At 50.5% G+C, this 16,616-nt stretch overlaps 10 protein-coding genes across 10 annotated transcripts; 5 read left to right on the top strand and 5 right to left on the bottom strand.

Annotated features, from left to right (window-relative positions):
* Positions 1-329: 329 nt before the first annotated feature.
* Positions 330-1,686, bottom strand: SNOG_08825 (hypothetical protein; the record flags this gene model as incomplete). The annotated part of the gene is made up of 2 exons (XM_001799078.1): positions 330-1,559; positions 1,612-1,686. 2 exons carry the CDS (start codon positions 1,684-1,686, stop codon positions 330-332), a joined length of 1,305 nt encoding a protein of 434 aa, XP_001799130.1.
* A 1,536-nt stretch (positions 1,687-3,222) lies between these two features.
* SNOG_08827 (hypothetical protein) lies at positions 3,223-4,826 on the top strand (the record flags this gene model as incomplete). Its single annotated transcript, XM_001799079.1, has 3 exons — positions 3,223-3,724; positions 3,778-4,140; positions 4,459-4,826. The coding sequence occupies 3 exons, from the start codon at positions 3,223-3,225 to the stop codon at positions 4,824-4,826; spliced, it is 1,233 nt and encodes a 410-aa protein (XP_001799131.1).
* A 77-nt stretch (positions 4,827-4,903) lies between these two features.
* SNOG_08828 (hypothetical protein) lies at positions 4,904-6,103 on the bottom strand (the record flags this gene model as incomplete). Its single annotated transcript, XM_001799080.1, has 1 exon — positions 4,904-6,103. The coding sequence occupies one exon, from the start codon at positions 6,101-6,103 to the stop codon at positions 4,904-4,906; it is 1,200 nt and encodes a 399-aa protein (XP_001799132.1).
* A 703-nt stretch (positions 6,104-6,806) lies between these two features.
* On the top strand, positions 6,807-7,025 carry SNOG_20102 (hypothetical protein; the record flags this gene model as incomplete). Its single annotated transcript, XM_001799081.1, has 1 exon — positions 6,807-7,025. The coding sequence occupies one exon, from the start codon at positions 6,807-6,809 to the stop codon at positions 7,023-7,025; it is 219 nt and encodes a 72-aa protein (XP_001799133.1).
* Positions 7,026-8,257: 1,232 nt separating this feature from the next.
* Positions 8,258-9,224, top strand: SNOG_08829 (hypothetical protein; the record flags this gene model as incomplete). Its single annotated transcript, XM_001799082.1, has 4 exons — positions 8,258-8,285; positions 8,317-8,392; positions 8,615-8,656; positions 8,867-9,224. 4 exons carry the CDS (start codon positions 8,258-8,260, stop codon positions 9,222-9,224), a joined length of 504 nt encoding a protein of 167 aa, XP_001799134.1.
* A 427-nt stretch (positions 9,225-9,651) lies between these two features.
* Positions 9,652-10,159, top strand: SNOG_08830 (hypothetical protein; the record flags this gene model as incomplete). The annotated part of the gene is made up of 2 exons (XM_001799083.1): positions 9,652-9,996; positions 10,043-10,159. 2 exons carry the CDS (start codon positions 9,652-9,654, stop codon positions 10,157-10,159), a joined length of 462 nt encoding a protein of 153 aa, XP_001799135.1.
* Positions 10,160-10,314: 155 nt separating this feature from the next.
* On the bottom strand, positions 10,315-10,556 carry SNOG_08831 (hypothetical protein; the record flags this gene model as incomplete). The annotated part of the gene is made up of 2 exons (XM_001799084.1): positions 10,315-10,479; positions 10,500-10,556. 2 exons carry the CDS (start codon positions 10,554-10,556, stop codon positions 10,315-10,317), a joined length of 222 nt encoding a protein of 73 aa, XP_001799136.1.
* A 447-nt stretch (positions 10,557-11,003) lies between these two features.
* Positions 11,004-12,011, bottom strand: SNOG_08832 (hypothetical protein; the record flags this gene model as incomplete). The annotated part of the gene is made up of 1 exon (XM_001799085.1): positions 11,004-12,011. One exon carries the CDS (start codon positions 12,009-12,011, stop codon positions 11,004-11,006), a length of 1,008 nt encoding a protein of 335 aa, XP_001799137.1.
* Positions 12,012-12,461: 450 nt separating this feature from the next.
* On the bottom strand, positions 12,462-14,829 carry SNOG_08833 (hypothetical protein; the record flags this gene model as incomplete). The annotated part of the gene is made up of 4 exons (XM_001799086.1): positions 12,462-12,506; positions 12,586-13,413; positions 13,636-14,105; positions 14,310-14,829. 4 exons carry the CDS (start codon positions 14,827-14,829, stop codon positions 12,462-12,464), a joined length of 1,863 nt encoding a protein of 620 aa, XP_001799138.1.
* A 975-nt stretch (positions 14,830-15,804) lies between these two features.
* Positions 15,805-16,541, top strand: SNOG_08834 (hypothetical protein; the record flags this gene model as incomplete). The annotated part of the gene is made up of 2 exons (XM_001799087.1): positions 15,805-16,131; positions 16,243-16,541. 2 exons carry the CDS (start codon positions 15,805-15,807, stop codon positions 16,501-16,503), a joined length of 588 nt encoding a protein of 195 aa, XP_001799139.1. The 3' UTR covers positions 16,504-16,541.
* Positions 16,542-16,616: the final 75 nt, after the last annotated feature.

Consider the following 16,616-nt stretch of genomic DNA (forward strand, 5'->3'; position numbering starts at 1 on the left):
CCACATCCAGCATCTCAAAATCCCCATACACAAACACATCCGCGTGTTTCTTGCGGTTGGCGAGTGCGCGGCGCCAGAACGCGTGGACGGACAGATGGCCCGGGGAGGGCGTGGGGTTTGCGATTTGCGAAGCGGCGTTTACGGTGGGATAATCTGTGTTTACGCGCATCCAGGGGGTTGCAGTGGGTTCTGTGAAGCCAGCGTGCGGGGCGGAGGAGGTCCATTGTACGGGAGTGCGGGCGTTGTCGCGGGATTTCTTCTGCATGATTTTGCGAGCGAGGGCCTGTTTGGCTTCATCTCCGGGGTATAAATCGCGGTATCTAGTTGCGTTAGTGGGAAGTGAGGGGGAAAGGGGGGTGGGGGTGATATACGCACTTCTTGAAGAAATTGATACTCTCAATATCTTTGTATTCTTCCTCGGGCCAGTCGGTGGGGACGTTGCGCATGCCGATTTCCTCGCCTTGGTAGACGTACAGCGTGCCTGCGAGGGTTGACTGCATCAGCGCGAGTAGCTTCGCGCCGTACGAGCGCCACTGGTCGCTATCATCTGTGTATCGCGACACGCTGCGTGGCTGATCGTGATTCTCGACGAATAGCGTGTTCCAGCCATCGCGCTCGAGCATCAGGCGCTGCAGCCTATTGACGATACGCTTGAGGTCACGAGCATCCCAGGGGTGTAGCGTGTACTTGAAATCGCCGGGCACGTTATCAATATCCACAAGATCGAAGCTAAATATCATGTTAAGCTCCTCGCGGTCCGCGCCCACGACGCGGATGATTTCGTCTTCGTCGCGGACGAAGGGCATTTCGCCGACCGTTAGTGTGTCATACTTGGACAACACCTTGCGGTTAATTTCCTGGAGGTATTCGTGCAGCCGCGGGCCGTTGGCGTAGAATTTGTCGCCCGGCTGGTATTTGTTGGTGGGCACGGATACAGCGGCGTCGGAGAAGGACTGCACTTTAGAAATCAGGTTGATCACGTCCATGCGGAAGCCCGAGCAGCCGCGGTCGAGCCAGAAGCGCAGGACGTCGTGGACGGCAGCGCGGACGGCGGGGTTTTCCCAATTCAAGTCAGGTTGCTCGGGGGTGAAGAGGGAGAGGTAGTATTCTTGGGTTTTCTCGTCCCATGTCCAGGCGGAGTTCGCTTCACCAAGAATCTGCGCCCAATTGTTTGGGGGTTGGCGATTTCCATCAGCATCGTACTTTGCAGGCTTCCATATGTACCAGTCGCGCTTTGAGGAGGTTTTCGAGGAGCGGGAGTCGAGGAACCAGGCGTGCTCTTCGGAGGTGTGGTTTACGACTAGGTCCATGACGAGCTTCATGTCGCGCTTTTTGAGCTCGGCGATTAAGTTGTCGACATCGGCGAGAGTGCCGTAGGATGGATCAATGTCTTCGTAGTCGGCAATGTCGTATCCCATGTCTGCTTGGGGAGATTTGTAGATTGGGCTGACCCAGACAACGTCCACTCCGAGGTCTTTGAGGTAGTCTAGCTTCGAAGTGATGCCGGGAACATCTCCCCAGCCATCACCATTTGTGTCCAGGAACGAAGCTGGGTAAACCTGTCATTATTAGTGAAAAAGGGTTCATGTTCAACATTTTGTCAGGCTTTACTTGATAAACAACAGCTTCCTTCCACCATTTGTGTTTGTCGGTACCGACGTAAAGATCTTTTCTTGTCGTTGCCATGTTTGCTGTTGGATGTGTAGACGAGAAATTCGGGTTCTGAATTTGTTGAGTTGCTGGTGAAGTCTGCTTTATGTATTGTTAGACGTCATTGCTAGTCTTGGTGTCTCCATAAACGGCGCGACGTGGGGTAGCTACGGTACGCGCTATCCCGAATGCCGACTACACTACCCTCCTCCTCATTTGTACTACATAAGCAACCACTCGCCTACTAAACGATTTTCCCGGGATTCTGCCGCTCTTACCTATACTATCCCCCTGTTCCCTTGCCCCGCATGGCTTCGTTGAGTCCATTTTCACAGGGCTTGCAAGTCTGGTGGTATACGATAATTTCTGGCCATGACATCATCACCTCCGAATTGCACTCTCTCCAGATCGTGAGACATCTCCGCAAGTGGGTAACAACTTACTAACCATAAATATACAATGGGTCAAATGGTCTGCATCTCCATCAAGGTTCATACTGGGCTCCACTCCTAATCTATGCCGGTCCGACATACACTCAACCACAATCTTACCGAGAATCTCTCCGATTTTTTAGGTAAGAGGGGTCGTCTTTCCCAGCATGACAGCCTTGTCAGCTAGACCATCTCGAATTCATGCAGGTTTGCCGAGGTCATATAATATTCGTGAATGGCAACATAACATCTAATCAAGGGACGAGTCCCAAGACTTTCCCGACGCTTCACAACTCTCGATGGAAGGTGATGATACGATGAGTCCCAGCTTCCTCAAGCCGGAATGATCCCCAGCAGACATCTACCAAGACAACTCAGTAGTTCGGTGGTCTTTGACTTCTCGGTGAAGCTCTATACGGGTAATCTTGGATGAATTTTGACGCAGATGATAGTTGATATACTTGAATACTGACCGGAAAAGTATACCGAGCGTCTCAAACTTTGACAGCTTAAGAAAGCAATCTTGGAACAGCTAGGATGATCAGATCGTCACTATCTGTGACTCTCTCGTGTCAGCTTCTGGAACGTTTTTCAGCTGCTGCAGCTAAGAGATTGGGAATTATGGACTCATGTCCAAGCATGATCGCAGCTTACTGTGGAATTGCTCGGTGCACTGCTTCTGATCGTGCGAATGCTGTCCCGATCGGAATGTAACGTTTAGAAGCCTACATCCCACTTGACAGCAATTACACAAGAACAAGGGTTGTACTCAGCTCCTCACCGATCGCCGACGTAGATGCCGCATTTCATACGATGAATGTGTTCGGAAGAGCGCGTATCTCAGTTCCACGGCTCCCCGCAGTATAAGAAATCAGCACATGCATGTCAAGAGCTGACTTCGTACTTCGGCGCTTTCCAGCCAAGCCAATCATTTCATAGCTTCTCAAATGTGGCTTACAAAAATCACGACGCCACTGGAAATGCTCGCATCTGGACGGTGATCAGCTTCGTATATCGCGACGATGAAGGGTTCTTACTTCGGCATGGTTCGGTCAGCCTGTGCATCATGCAGATTATTTTGAAAAGGATAAGAACAAAGGTTTGGGTGCACTGAGATGAACCTCATGAACTTGTTCTAACAATGAAGTTTTCAAGACTTGCTCTCCTCTTCGCTTTTTCTTTGGACCTCACCAGGGCTGACAATACCACGCAAAATACAATATGCCATGAACTCGTATTAAAGCTTCCAGATCAGGTCTTCTTCCCAGACGCCCCCGTCTACAATGCTTCAATCTCATCCTATCCATTCATCCAGCTTCGTCTTCGCCCAAACTGCATCGTTCGACCAAAATCAGCGGAAAATGTTTCAGTAGCACTTGGCGTGCTAGAAAAGAGTAACAACACGCGCTTTGCTGTGAAGGGCGGTGGCCATAATGCTAATGCTGGCTTCAACAATATCGACAACGGTGTTACCATCGACATGCAAAGCATGAAGGCCGTTGAAGTCGCACGAGGGGATCAAGTCGTCCGAGTCGAAGCAGGTGCGCTGTCCCAAGATGCGTACAATGCAGCAGAGAAAAGAAACCTGACTGTTCTTGCTGGTCGCATTGGTGTTGTGGGCACGGCTGGCTTTCTTACTGGAGGTACTCGAATCTATCAAGAATTCTTTGCTCAAGAGCTTATTGATTGATACTAGGTGGTATCTCGTTCTTCTCACCCCAGTTCGGCTGGGCGTGCGACTCGATCCTAAACTTCAAGATCGTCCTTGCAAGCGGGGATATTGTGAACGCCAATGCAACATCACGGCAGGATCTCTTCGCAGCTCTCAAAGGCGGTCAGAATAACTTCGGTCTAGTCACTCGCTTCGATCTCAAAGCATACCCAGCGACTCGTATCTGGGGCGGCAGAATTGTATACGCACCAGCCGCAGCTACCGACTTTTTGACCGCTTTCACCAATCTGAAGACCGCGGCAACAACTGACAAATACGTTGCTGGCTGGGCTACTATTCAGATACAACCACTCCGTAGCGACGTTCAACCCAGTCGCGATTTATGTGGTACACCAAACCTGAGCTCAGACCTGGCGGTTTGAAGGAGATCACGGGAAGTCAAGCCACAAGTATCAAACGGCATGGTAGAAGCACCAATCAGCGAGCATACAAGGAATGCATCGATGCAGGTCATCGCCTCACCAAGACGGTATACAACCAGTCTTTTTCTCGCAGTATTGAGCTCATGCTGAATTATTTCCAATAGCACAATATGGGCAACAACCTCATTTCATGTCGACTCTACGATCGTCCACAAAGTTCACAGGCTGTGGAGAAGCCGCGTACCCAGCATCTGCGATGAACATGCATCGGCCAACCCCTCAGCTGAATTGACCTTTCAAGCTCTTCCATCGCCTCCCAAGAACGGCTCATCTCCCAACAGCTTAGGATTTGCGCCCAACGAACGAACAGACGACATGGTGTTCCTGCAGATTGTGTTCACTTTCGACGGTGTGCAAGCGACTGAAAGCTTTAACAAGGGTCTGAAGGAATTGATTGCAGCCATCGAGCAGCTCACCTATGCGGAAGGTGTTTATCATCCATACAAGTACCTCAATTTTGCTGCTGGGTTCCAAGACCCAATTGGTGGCTACGGAGCCGAACAAAAGATGAAATTGAAACAGGTGGCGCGAAAGTACGACCCCACTGGCATGTTTCAAAGGCAAGTGCCTGGTGGGTTCAAGTTATTCTGAGTACTACCTGTTGTACTTGGTCATGGATAATAAGATCTCATTGTACTATCTACCATACACCCGGCGCCGTAGTTCGATTACAACAATAGACCAGGACTTTCCGCCGCATTTTCTACAGGCGGCTGCGCGGGTACAGCGGCCTTGCTCTCCTTCATTGCCGACTTGGGTTGAACCTGGTTTAGAAACTCGTACGCATGTCTGAACGCGACCATCGCAGGTCTTACCAACAGCAGACTCCGTGAGATTTCGTGGCTAATTGTAGCTGTCTCGTGGTCAAACCGTTTTGCCAGGTCGTGGGTCGGATCGAAAAAGTGTGCGATCCAGCACTCCTTACCAGGGATCAGTATGAAATCTCCATTGTCATACGCCTTGGCGAGATCACTCCTCAGGTAGATTCCGTTCATGGGATGGTGCATATCTGTGGCCTCATCGTAGGGGACATTTAGCCGTTGTCTCTTGGCAGTAGATTGGATGGCGGCCTTGAGGAGTGTGTTGGCGCCGCTCGTGAAGGACCAGTCGCCGAACAACTTGCTCATTCTCTCTGCTATCCACAGATTGCGTAGTCGTAGAGGCACTATGTATGCGCGCTCGCATTTTGATTCATATGCGCCGGAAAGAATGCATTTCCAATCGCGATTACTAACTGCATCATTGCAGAAAGTGATCAAGTCAAGATCGGCATTCGTCTTGAGGCCAGAAAACTTGAGGTTACTTTGCGTCTTTGCCATACTCTTTCTTGCATCATTCCAATGTGTCGGCCGGCCCCGAGGAACCTGCCACATCGCGAAGCTGGGGAGAAGCGGGTACTGCCAAAACTTGTCGGTTGGATCGTCGGGATTCGGGCAATGGAGGTATAAGTCGCTGTCCCACAAGATCGTGGTCGCCCTCAAGTCCAGTGGATGTCCTCCCCGTGTGCGCGAAATGAAAAGCAGTTTAGATGTGTCGTCGTCGGTGAGCAAGTAGAAAAACAGATGCGCCAAACTGGCCATTACACCACCATCGTAGTGTTTCGATCCTTTGAGACGGAATATGACCGTGTTGAACGACTTTGGGTCGTAGCCGGCATGGTGGAAAGCAATGTCGGCCAGTTTGATCTCACTGTTGCGCTGGGGCTCTTTCCCTGTTATTCGGTTGACAATACTCTGCATTGCAGACAGCTTGTCGGGCTTGTCGGGCTTGTTGTCCATTTTGTTAGCCTTTTCGGCCTCCTGCTCGAGCTTTGTAGCACGTCGGGATTTACGAATATCGTTCAGAACGTCGCAGTCAATGCCGGACATCAAAGCGAAAGTAGTTGAGAGAGTAGTTGAGCGAAAGGTTAAAGATGAAAAACTAAGGATAATATGCACAACAAGAATGGTGTGTTAACATGTTCGCAACAAGTGTGAGGAAATGTGCTGGATGCGTTGCGTGTGAAGCGACGGCTGCACGAGTGCATCTCAGGAACGGCACTGCCAACGTGGAAGTGACGGTGGTGTTCCCACGCTTGGGACCGTCATGCACTTACCTCCACCGATAATATTCAATGCAGGTAACCACACCTGGGCAGAAGCCCTAACTGACAAAACTAAAGTTTTCTTAACCATCGCACATTGCTCCTCATCACTTGTGTTCACTTCAAGCTATGGAAATCCCAGCTTCACGCGCACACATGCGACAGAGGCTCCATGGAAGTTCAACCGTGAGCTATCAAGAGAACAGAGCTTTTTGTGTTCTTCACTTCAACTTTGAATGCTTAGGTCATTCAGTTGACCATAAGGCATGAGTCTTCTTACATGACCGAGACCACTGCAAGAGTCAGCATATGAACCTCAAACCTCCCAAACCTCGAATTCAATATCTTGTACTATCAATCAGCCAATGTCTACCTGTTTGGTGTTTCCATTCCTGGCGGTTGCGTTTTTTCCGCACTGACCCATGTACTGTCTTTGACTGACTTTTATGCAGGCCACATTCGTTCTCTTGATCGACTCAGCATTAGCCATGCCTATGTCCAAGCTAACCTTCGTCAACCCTACAAAGCGCGGCCCCTCTGCGCAAGCCACAGGGAAGATGACGCCGTCCACCATCATACTACTCGTGTTTGGATTTATCTTCGAGCTTTGGATTGTGTTCGCACTTGTGTATGCACTTTTTACCAGGAAGAGTGGACGCCCATACTTGGCTCGGGTTAAGAATGCTCTCATGTTTCAGCTGCGCTGATATTGCGGGTGGTGGTTGAGATCAGGGATTTGGGGAGTAGCAGCGATGAACGTGATGCAGACATTAATGAAGCACTTTGAGATAAGTTTGGGTGGGCGATGAAAGGAAAAACAACTACATATCTATCATGACATGTTCTGAGTAATAATATGTACTCCGCAGTGACCAGACGAGACTCTACAATGTAATTCGAAGTCCGCAACCCCCGATAACCACCCCCGTCACATTTTCTACGCGAAACTCGTCCTCTAAGACTTCCTTACCAGATATACTCAGGTGTTTTCCAACAAACTGTCGTCTCGCGTCCCTTTCTTACCCATGGTGTACCGATCAAATAAGCCATCTCCCCGCTCTTTTCAAATGCAGTGGCCTTGGGCACGAACTATGAGTCACGCTGCCACATCACATGGCGAACAGTGTTTAGTGTTACCAAAAAATGCGTTGAATATAGACCAACTCGGCAACTCCGATGCTCAGACATTTCGCAGCTCAAGCTACTCCCTCTTTCTTCTACACTATTCGCGCAGCTTTCCGGGCCAAGGGCGATGTGTTGCGGCAATCAGAGAATGTATCATAGAAAGCTTAAGGGTTGTTTGAGGTATAATCATTGTTATGGGTATGAGAGGGGGAGGTGTGGGTTTGGTTGGAGCGATGATGGATTAGGGGTTTCCAATGAGTGCTTCTAGTTGGATGTCATTTATATCTCAAATTCAGTTGCGAAGTGATCGCAAACAAGATCACGATCGATTCCTCGGAAAGTCTGTTATAATCGATAAATTTCACAACCGAACACCTCTGGCTCAACAATTACAGTCCCCACAACCACCCTTACAATTTCCACAGCACTTCTGAAACGGACATAACCAATCAGAAAATCTTCCACAATACTTCTCGTCCTCTTCCTTCCCTCTGGCAAACGCAGCCACGGCTAGCGCGAACAGGATCCAAGCTCCAACAACGCACCCAACGACGAGGCCGACTTTTTTACCATCAATCTTGCGCCCTACACTTGAGATATTGTGATTTTGACCTACGCGTGAGCCAGGATTGAACTTGACCCTTGCAGGGACTGGACCTGCGTCGACTATGACGATGAGTTGAAGAACTATAGCCTACAGGCAGATGTCAACGGTAGATCGGGACTTTGCGTAAACCATGAAGCGTGGCTTACAAGAACTTGAGAGAAACGATAGATTCCGCCATGCGAGATGTTCGGAGATTCCATGAACGTAATGGCGAGCCGTGTGGAGGGTCAAATTTGTAAGTTGTTGTTTGGGAGGTCTGGTGGTAGATTTTGCTCTGTCTGAGTCTCTGGAGATGTTCGATGCCAGCATAGTCGCGGCATTCTGTCTAATTTTCGAGTCACGGTAAGTCTTTTTCCCCTTCGCGCGCCCGATCTCTTTGCGTGCTCAATATTGATGCCCAAATTCCATCACTAGGGATCTGTGAAGCGCGACGTGACAAACAATGTGAAGAGTGGGCGAAGGGATCGAGCACGTAGTCTATAGCAAACGCGTAACCTGGTACTTCACGATCGTGACTTCCCGAGCACTTTATAACCCCGCAAACTCAGCTCTTTGTGACACCAGAGCACACTCCATCTTCAAGCCACTGCTTCCACAGCATCATTCGTACGTGTCGCGCGCATTCGCAGTCACAAAGATTAATACTGATATCAGACAGTTTCCACCCGGCTATTCACACCTTCCAGTCAATTGTCGCCCCTCTACTCATTCCTTCATAACCAAAATGAACAAGACGGCGTGTTTTTGTCACTCCTCTGCCGCGCTCACTACCACCTTAAAAAACAACACTATCTGCCATAATATAACTACCTCGAGCATGCCATGCGAAGACGGCGATCGGGTCGCCAGCGTCGTCATCGGCCTCCTCTTCCTTATCTGGATAGGCTACGGCCTGGTACAAGCACACCGTGGAGTCGGATACGGCACCTTCTTCCAACGCTTCTTGCAGAATACCTTCTCGTGCTGCGCAATCGATCCACCGGAGGACATTGAGAGGGCTGCGGCGTTTACGGATAGCGATATGAGCGACGAGAAATCGAGGAGGATGTCGATGCAGTCGTGCAGATGGTTCATGGACAAGGAACTTGGCGGCATTGATCGCGGTAGGCCGGTGCAGCGAGAGAGGGCTAATCACCTGACTTCGGCCAAAAGAAGATACTCTCCGGCGCAGTGAGTTCGCCTTCGGAGCTGGTGGTGATGAAATCGGGAGACTGGTCTGGGGATGAGTTCACCTGTGTTGCTTTGGGCGTGGACGAGCTAATTTAACATCTTTACGACTTTTCCATTCCATATATAGTGTATCTCAATGTCACTCATTTCAACATTTTGGTGGTTGCGCACTAAAGTGGAAGGTTAGAGCGCCCAAAACCAATGGCACGATTTTTGTTGTAGTCACGTTCATCGTACGCTTACCACACCGACCCGCGCGGCACTCACCTGGTTTCGAAGGCAGGAGCTGTCGTTCAGGCCATTGTAAACAGTCTCTTCCACCGTCTCAGTTCTCTCCTCAACATCATCCTCCCATCACTTACCATCGCACCACTCAACAACAACTTTCGTCATCACTGATCGCACGCATCGTCAACGCATCCATCTCTATAATGGCTATCCCAATCATGGACTTGAACCGTGAAGAGGCAGATGACATGTTCTCACTGGAAGCTGCCAAAGAAGCACGCTTGCGAGCTTCAAGCGCGACTCAAGTAAGCTGCATCTGCTGCCACCATGTCAATGCTGACATTACCAAAGCCTCCTACAACGACCACAACACCTTTGCTACAGGCTCCGATTCTTCTCGTTTCCATTCTGCACCACCAGCAAGCCATGAACCTCTCGATGACGAGGCTTATACCAGCTTAAGAGAAAAGGTTCGATCTGTCGAAAGGGCTGCCTTTGTGAGGTCCGGGTACGGGCCTTGGTGGGAAGAGCATCGGTTGAGGCTTCGAGTAAGTTCCTTCATCCGACCTTTACACTGTTACTGGCATTCCACAGACGCGCAGGCCACAGCAACTTCGAGTTCCAGTCCTACGCTCACCATTCCTACGTCCACTTCGTACTCCACTAGTTCGTCAACGACTCAAAACTCAATATCAACCGCCGAACGCATGATGCTGGGGTCGTATTTTACAGCTCTGCAACCTCTGCTTCATGATTTTCGTCGACAATTGCTTGAAGATACAAGACGCGAAGAGAACATGTTTGTTGGCAGTTTCGAGTACCTTCCATTACTGTTACTATTTTCGGCTGTTTTCCTGTTCGGCTTTTCAATCCGCGGCATGGTGAAAGCTGTTCGACGCTGGGGTCTTCGACGCTGGGGTCTTCGACGCTGGGGTCTTCGACGCTGGGGTCTTCGACGCTGGGGTCTTCGACGCTGGGGTCTTCGACGCTGGGGTCTTCGACGCTGGGGTCTTCGACGCTGGGGTCTTCGACTACTGGGGTCTTCGACTACTGGAATGGTCTCAACCTCAGCCTCAGGGCGCAGCGCAGCCTCAGAACCCAGCGCCATCTCAAGTCACGACGCAGGGTCATAACTGACTACCAGCTCAGCTTCCAACGCTGTCCTAAGGCTCACTCTGATCTGGAGGTGCACTGCCAACACAATTATGGTGTGTGGGTTGGGAGCTGCGAGTGGAAGTACAAGGTCTGCAGAGTTGATAGAGTGAGCTTATGTGAGCACCTGGGCGACGGGTTCTCGTGGGAATTCTGGTATCCAAGTTTCGTTCGTTATTCTTGTAATCATCAACGATGCTCTTCGAAGCCTGGGGTATATATATCACAATCCAAAGCATTCGCAACTCGGACTCTATCTTTCCAGCCGAATACTCACCGGGTTGATGCCCTAGTGTAATCTAGAACAATTTTCAAACTCCATCGCTATGCTCGTGAATCGAATGCCGGCTGTCTGAATGTGGAAAGGCGCAGTGTAGTACGGGAAGGGAAATGCAACAAGGACTCAGCCCCTGCGCAACAAGTAGATCGACCCTCCTATTACAATGCTGGAAGTAATTGCACCAGCTATCGTCCAAGGCTGGCTAGCCATGTAGTACCAGCTCTTGACCGCCGCCCCGGAAAGATGAATCGAGATGTCGTCCAGCAGCCCACCATCACCGCCAACACCGGCCGACGCAATCTCCTGGCCCTCCTTGGCCACCTCGCCGTCATCGATCTCAATCTCGTTTTCCTTCTTGGTCTCCTTCAGCGCATACTGAGAGTCCACGCGAAGATGCCGCGTGAACTTCTTCAGCGTCGCAAGTCCAACCTGCGACGTCGAGATGGACACCTCGACGCCCTCCTCGCTCGCACCATCGGTCGGCGAAACAAGCGGCGAGTCGTCCGTGTAGTAGCCTTCATCTGGGATGCGCAAGGTCTTCAGCGCATCCGTGGTCGTGGTGATAGTAAGAGGCGTATCCATCCCAACCCCATCCGGAGCGGCATCCATCTCCTCGACGACCTCTTCCTCCTCTTCCACCATCTCAACATTCGCCAACAACGACCCCTTAAACATTGCCGTCCACCTACAATCCGCACCCACACCGACCTTCCAATTCCCCCAGTGCTGGCTGTATTGTACCCGGCTCCACTCACACCCCACTCCATTATCCCACCCGCTCATCTCCACGTACGCAGGCAGGCCAGGCGCCTTCTGTGTCGCGCGCCACGCGAGCATCGCCTTGCCGCAGCGCCAGTCGGTGGTTTTGAGCGGCTTGGGGGTGTCGGAGTTTGGTGGGGAATCGGCCCATGGTGCGCTGGTAGAGAAGGTAGATGTGAAAGGCATTTCGTCTTCGTCGGCAGCGGGGAGTTGGAGGGGAGGAAGCGAGGATGGGAGAGGGGCGGAGGTATCGGCGGTAGCGAGCCAGGTGTCGAAGTCGAATTCGTCATCGTCGTCGTCGGCCCAGGTGGACTTGGGGATGGGAGTGGTTGGTGCGTATGTCATTGTTGGTGACATTTTGAGTATGGTCATTGTGTATGTGGGAGTTCGTATAGTATTGAGTCTGTAGAGTAGCTTGAAGTTGCAGTTGTATACACAAGTCAATTCTAGGAAGTGATTTATATCAATTGCAGAATCAGCAGTTTGAGATGTGCTAGATATTGGTGTGGGCACAGTGTGTTGTAAGACTTGGCGCGTTGCTCCGCTACTGGTTGCTATGCGGACTAACAATGTTTGAGGGTCGGGGAGTGAGCTAAGATTTTTATTCGGGGGCTTGTTTGAAATGAGGCAATTGTTGTGTGTTTACAGAGAACTTTTCAGTAAGTGAAAAGTCGAACGGTGGCTGGTCTTTCACCCTTGGCACCGGCCTCGGAGAAGGGTTTTCGATCTGGCAGACGGTATCAAAATACTTCACATCATCACTAAAATATTAGTGCTTCTGCAAATTAGTCATAGTTTTAATTTGCTGGTATACTAAGGAATTTAAAAGATGTCAAGAGATTGCGTCCACATGCTGAAGCTGAAGACCTACTCCAGATAGCAACTGTAAGCAAAATGGGCAATACCTCCACAGTAATTCCCTCTATATTAGAAGACACCCTCAAACACTGACAAATGGACTCCGAGAACCCAATGCCGCAGGAACGAACCCAACAAGCGTGCGAGTGAACATCTTCGTCGACTTGACCGCAGCCTGCACCTGACCCGACATCTTCTCTGCCTCGATCTTCATCTTCCCTAGCCATTTTGCACGTCTCGATGGCTTTTTATCAGAAAGATCACCTAATGGTGTAGGATTATATTCGGCCTCGGAATCAGCGTCGTCGAGGTGCTCGACAAAGTGGGCTGGACGACCTGCGGAAGCGGTTGTTGAGCTTGCATCTTCGACGTTGGTTGGCGAGATGACATTCACAGCTGAGGTGGTAGATTTCAATGGATGGTTGATGTTCGAGGCAACGTGCTCTGGTTCATCAGTGGCCATCCACGTGCCCAGCGCGCATAGTGAACCGTCGTCGTCGCGTACCCGTGAGCGCAAGGAGATAACAGACACCTGACACGTTAGTGATGCAGACCCGCAACGCTTATGCGCCGAGAGATTATTGTCGCCAGCTGAGCGTGGTCGACTGAGTTCCGCAGCCAAAACTTCATTGAGGCTGACAAAGCCGTCTCGAGACTTGTGCTGCTTAACGCTGAGGTCAAGAGCTTCGATCAAGTTTGAGTGATCGATATGAATCGCAGTTACGCTGGTACGAGATGACTTCGTCGTGGCCATAGAGCGCTTGGAGAAGATCGATGTACGGACAGACGACAAGTCACCCCATACGTCGTTCATGGATGCGTTGCGGATGTGAATGGTTCGCGTTGCGGGTGTAATGACAGAGTTATGCGACCAGTGGGTACTGCCGTAGTGAAATTCGCCGTTGGTCTCCTGTTCCTATGTGTGGTCAGCGCTGTGCAGACATGATGTGTTGACATTGTGTACCTTGATGCTCAAATCATCATCCTCTCAATTACCCTCAGTGGCATCGCCCGTAAGGCTGTCCGTAGTTTCTCCAACGAGGGGAACATACAACCCGACCGTGTAATCGAAGGGGCTACTAGATTCCTAAAAACAAAATCAGTACATCGAAACCAAGATACAACGACCATGACTTACAAGAGAAACCTCTTCTTCAGACTGTAAATCATCCTCATCCAGCTCATACAAGAAGCTCGACTCATCGTAGTGCTCGTCGTTCTCCAACTCCTCCTCGTCCTCGCACATGATCTCGTAACGCAGCATACTCCCACCATGCATCAATGCCCCAGCAGGAATGCCGCTCTCGCCCTTCTCCACGATCCACTCGCGATACCACGCTCCATCGCCAGTGGCATCATGTTCCGCCTCAAAGCGTCGGCGAAGCAGCTTGATCGCGGCAATCGCTGATTTACCATATGCAAGCTGCTCGTGCGTAGCGCAAGGGGAATGGCCAGGAAAGGTCGGATCGTAGCAGGGACTACAGGATGCGGGCTCGGGCGTATTGATGTATTTGTACCTCACCAAGGGTGGGCAATCTTCGTTGGCATCGGACTCAGTGTCAGAGTCTTCTTGGCTGGATTCTGATAGATCGGCGGCAGCGATGAGAGCTGCGAGTGAAGGACTGGGATGATGATCTGTGTATTGGGATACACGAGCGACCTCGGGGCTTGTGTCGTTGTCTGGCGAGGCGTTTGTGGGTGGTGACGAACGTGTCTTGGTAGGTATTGCCGGTGATTTTGTGGTCGATTGCTTCGAAGTGATACCAGATGGCGGAGTAATGTGTACTGATGTAGTGTCGATTCTATCCTCACCAGCCAGAAAGTCGGACACAGAAGCACCAGCGATTAGCGCAGCGAGAGACGTGCCCTTGTGGCTGCGCATAAGTCGCATCTTGCGAGCAGCCTCAGAGACACTGTCACTGTCTGCTTCATCATCACGAAAAAGTATCTCCAAGTCTTCCTTATTCACATCGTCGAGCACTGTCTCGCCAACCTCTTGAACCAAACCCTTGGTCTGAAGCAACTCATTCGTATAATACTGGCCTGGCCAAAGATCCTCCTTTGTCAGCAGCCACGCGAACTTCGTGCCCGTGGGGTTGATCAGCTCTTGTCCAAATTTATCGATGGCTTCACAGTGACCAAGGATGAAGTGTTGGATGTCGGCCTCGGTGGCTGGGCTTTGGGCGACCAAGGCGATGGCAGTGCCGCGAAAAGGCTCGACAAAAGCGGTGGGTGAATGCGTACGGGAGGCTTCTCGCTGAAAGTTCTTGCGAGAGGTTGGCCTAGGGATTTGCGACATGCTACGGGCGGGCGGAGGTATGTTGTTTGCCATGTGGAAGGGCAAGTCCTCTGGTGTGGTTAATCGAGGGAGATGAGACATATCTTTGGAGCCCATTGCTCTGATCTTGAGATGTAGGTTCTGTAGATATACTCCTGAATACTACCAGAGTAATTGACCTGAGCAACCGGAAGTGTGCACAGGTATAACGTCGATGTTGCAGTGCGGTGTAGTTCAAGACGAGAACAGGTGGTGGAAAAGTGTTGGAGAAGATGGAGCAACTAGTCTAAGTACTGCTTGATGTGATTGTCTCCCACTGTTACAATGTCGATATCGAAGTAAACAGCAACAGATTGCTGCCTTTATTTTTTGTGAATTCTTTCATAGGGGAGGCAGAATACTGAGTTTGGGCCATTTTGTATGAGCATCGGCCTAGCAACCACTCTATTTGTAGGGGTTGTCCACCTGGGCAAACAATCCTTTCATAAGGAACTAATCTACACACTCTCGCTCAGTATACCGAGTCGGTCATTAGGAAGGTACAAAGGCTGCTCAATGAGCGACCCGAAATACGATCTGGCCCATGGAATAGCATTCTATACTCGTGATTGTTAGTTTGATCTCTAAATGTCTTCCTAATTATATCATGGCTGAAACGAGAGGGTTGTGTTGGTGCAGCCGACGAGGGCTCAGACTAAAGCTTGTAAACGACGTGTGATACTATCATCGCAACTTCTTTCTTAACGCTGCCTTGGACATATTTGCTCACGTTCCCAGACTTTGAATGCGACGATGATCACATTAGCATAATTCTTAAGAGCAACAGTTCACCCTAAACACATGTCATACCAGGACGCCTCATGTCAAGTGTAGATTCGCAAGTCAGACACGTTGTATGGAAAGGGCCGCATTGAGGCTCAACACCATGACCACCGCTCCACATAGAGCAACAAAGCCAATGTTGGAATGGACCAATGACGAAGTTTTTGCCTGAACCTCCCCGTGCTCAATGCGTTTGGTTTCCGAAAAATGGTGTCGTTTCCCCACAATGATCTCATCAATACGCGCCTACGTCATCGCTCAAATTCATCCTCCCCTCTATTAAAACGCCAGGCACACGACACAACAACACACAATCAGCACTCAAGCAAAGTTAATTCACGAATACTTCCTTTACTTTACCCAAACCAACTCCACATCACAAACTCATCATGTCTGGAAACTCATCCGTCGGAAACTCGGCCGTCTACCAGGCTGACGACCAGCGCACCGTCAGCGACGCGACTATCGAAGAGCAGAAGAAGGAGAACCGCTTCCACGAGGGCAAGGACAACTCACACAAGGCCAACGACCCCAGTATGTTCATCCTGCGCTTTTCGTACATCCAAAACCTGCCTGCTCTTGTTTCCAATCTCCATCTACGCTCACCATCTTTCCAACTCGTAACACAAGCTAATGCAACAACAGAGGACGAGCGCTCCATCAAGAACAAGCTCGAGCGCGAAGAGAAGCGCGAGAACGAGGACGAGGACGTGTCTCTCGATGAGCAGCGCCGCCAGCAAGACGCCACTCTGCCCGCACGCGCACACGGCAACGAGCCCAGCAAGGGAGCGAAGATTGACCAGCAGATTCGGGAAGAAGAGGAGGCTGAGCTCAAGCGCAAGGGCAAGGCTTAGATACCCCACTGCACAAGTTTGTGAGCATCTAATGAGCATAAAAATAAGCTGAAGCTCAAGTAATGAAGTAAATTGAAGATCAACGCCAAATGACTCGTTTACCATGTGCGTGAAGATGGGATTTTCAATGTCGCTCTGTGAGGAATTGACTTTTTGCGAGATGAC

Source organism: Parastagonospora nodorum (assembly GCF_000146915.1).
Source record: "Parastagonospora nodorum SN15 chromosome Unknown scaffold_13, whole genome shotgun sequence".
NCBI classification, from domain to species: domain Eukaryota; kingdom Fungi; phylum Ascomycota; class Dothideomycetes; order Pleosporales; family Phaeosphaeriaceae; genus Parastagonospora; species Parastagonospora nodorum.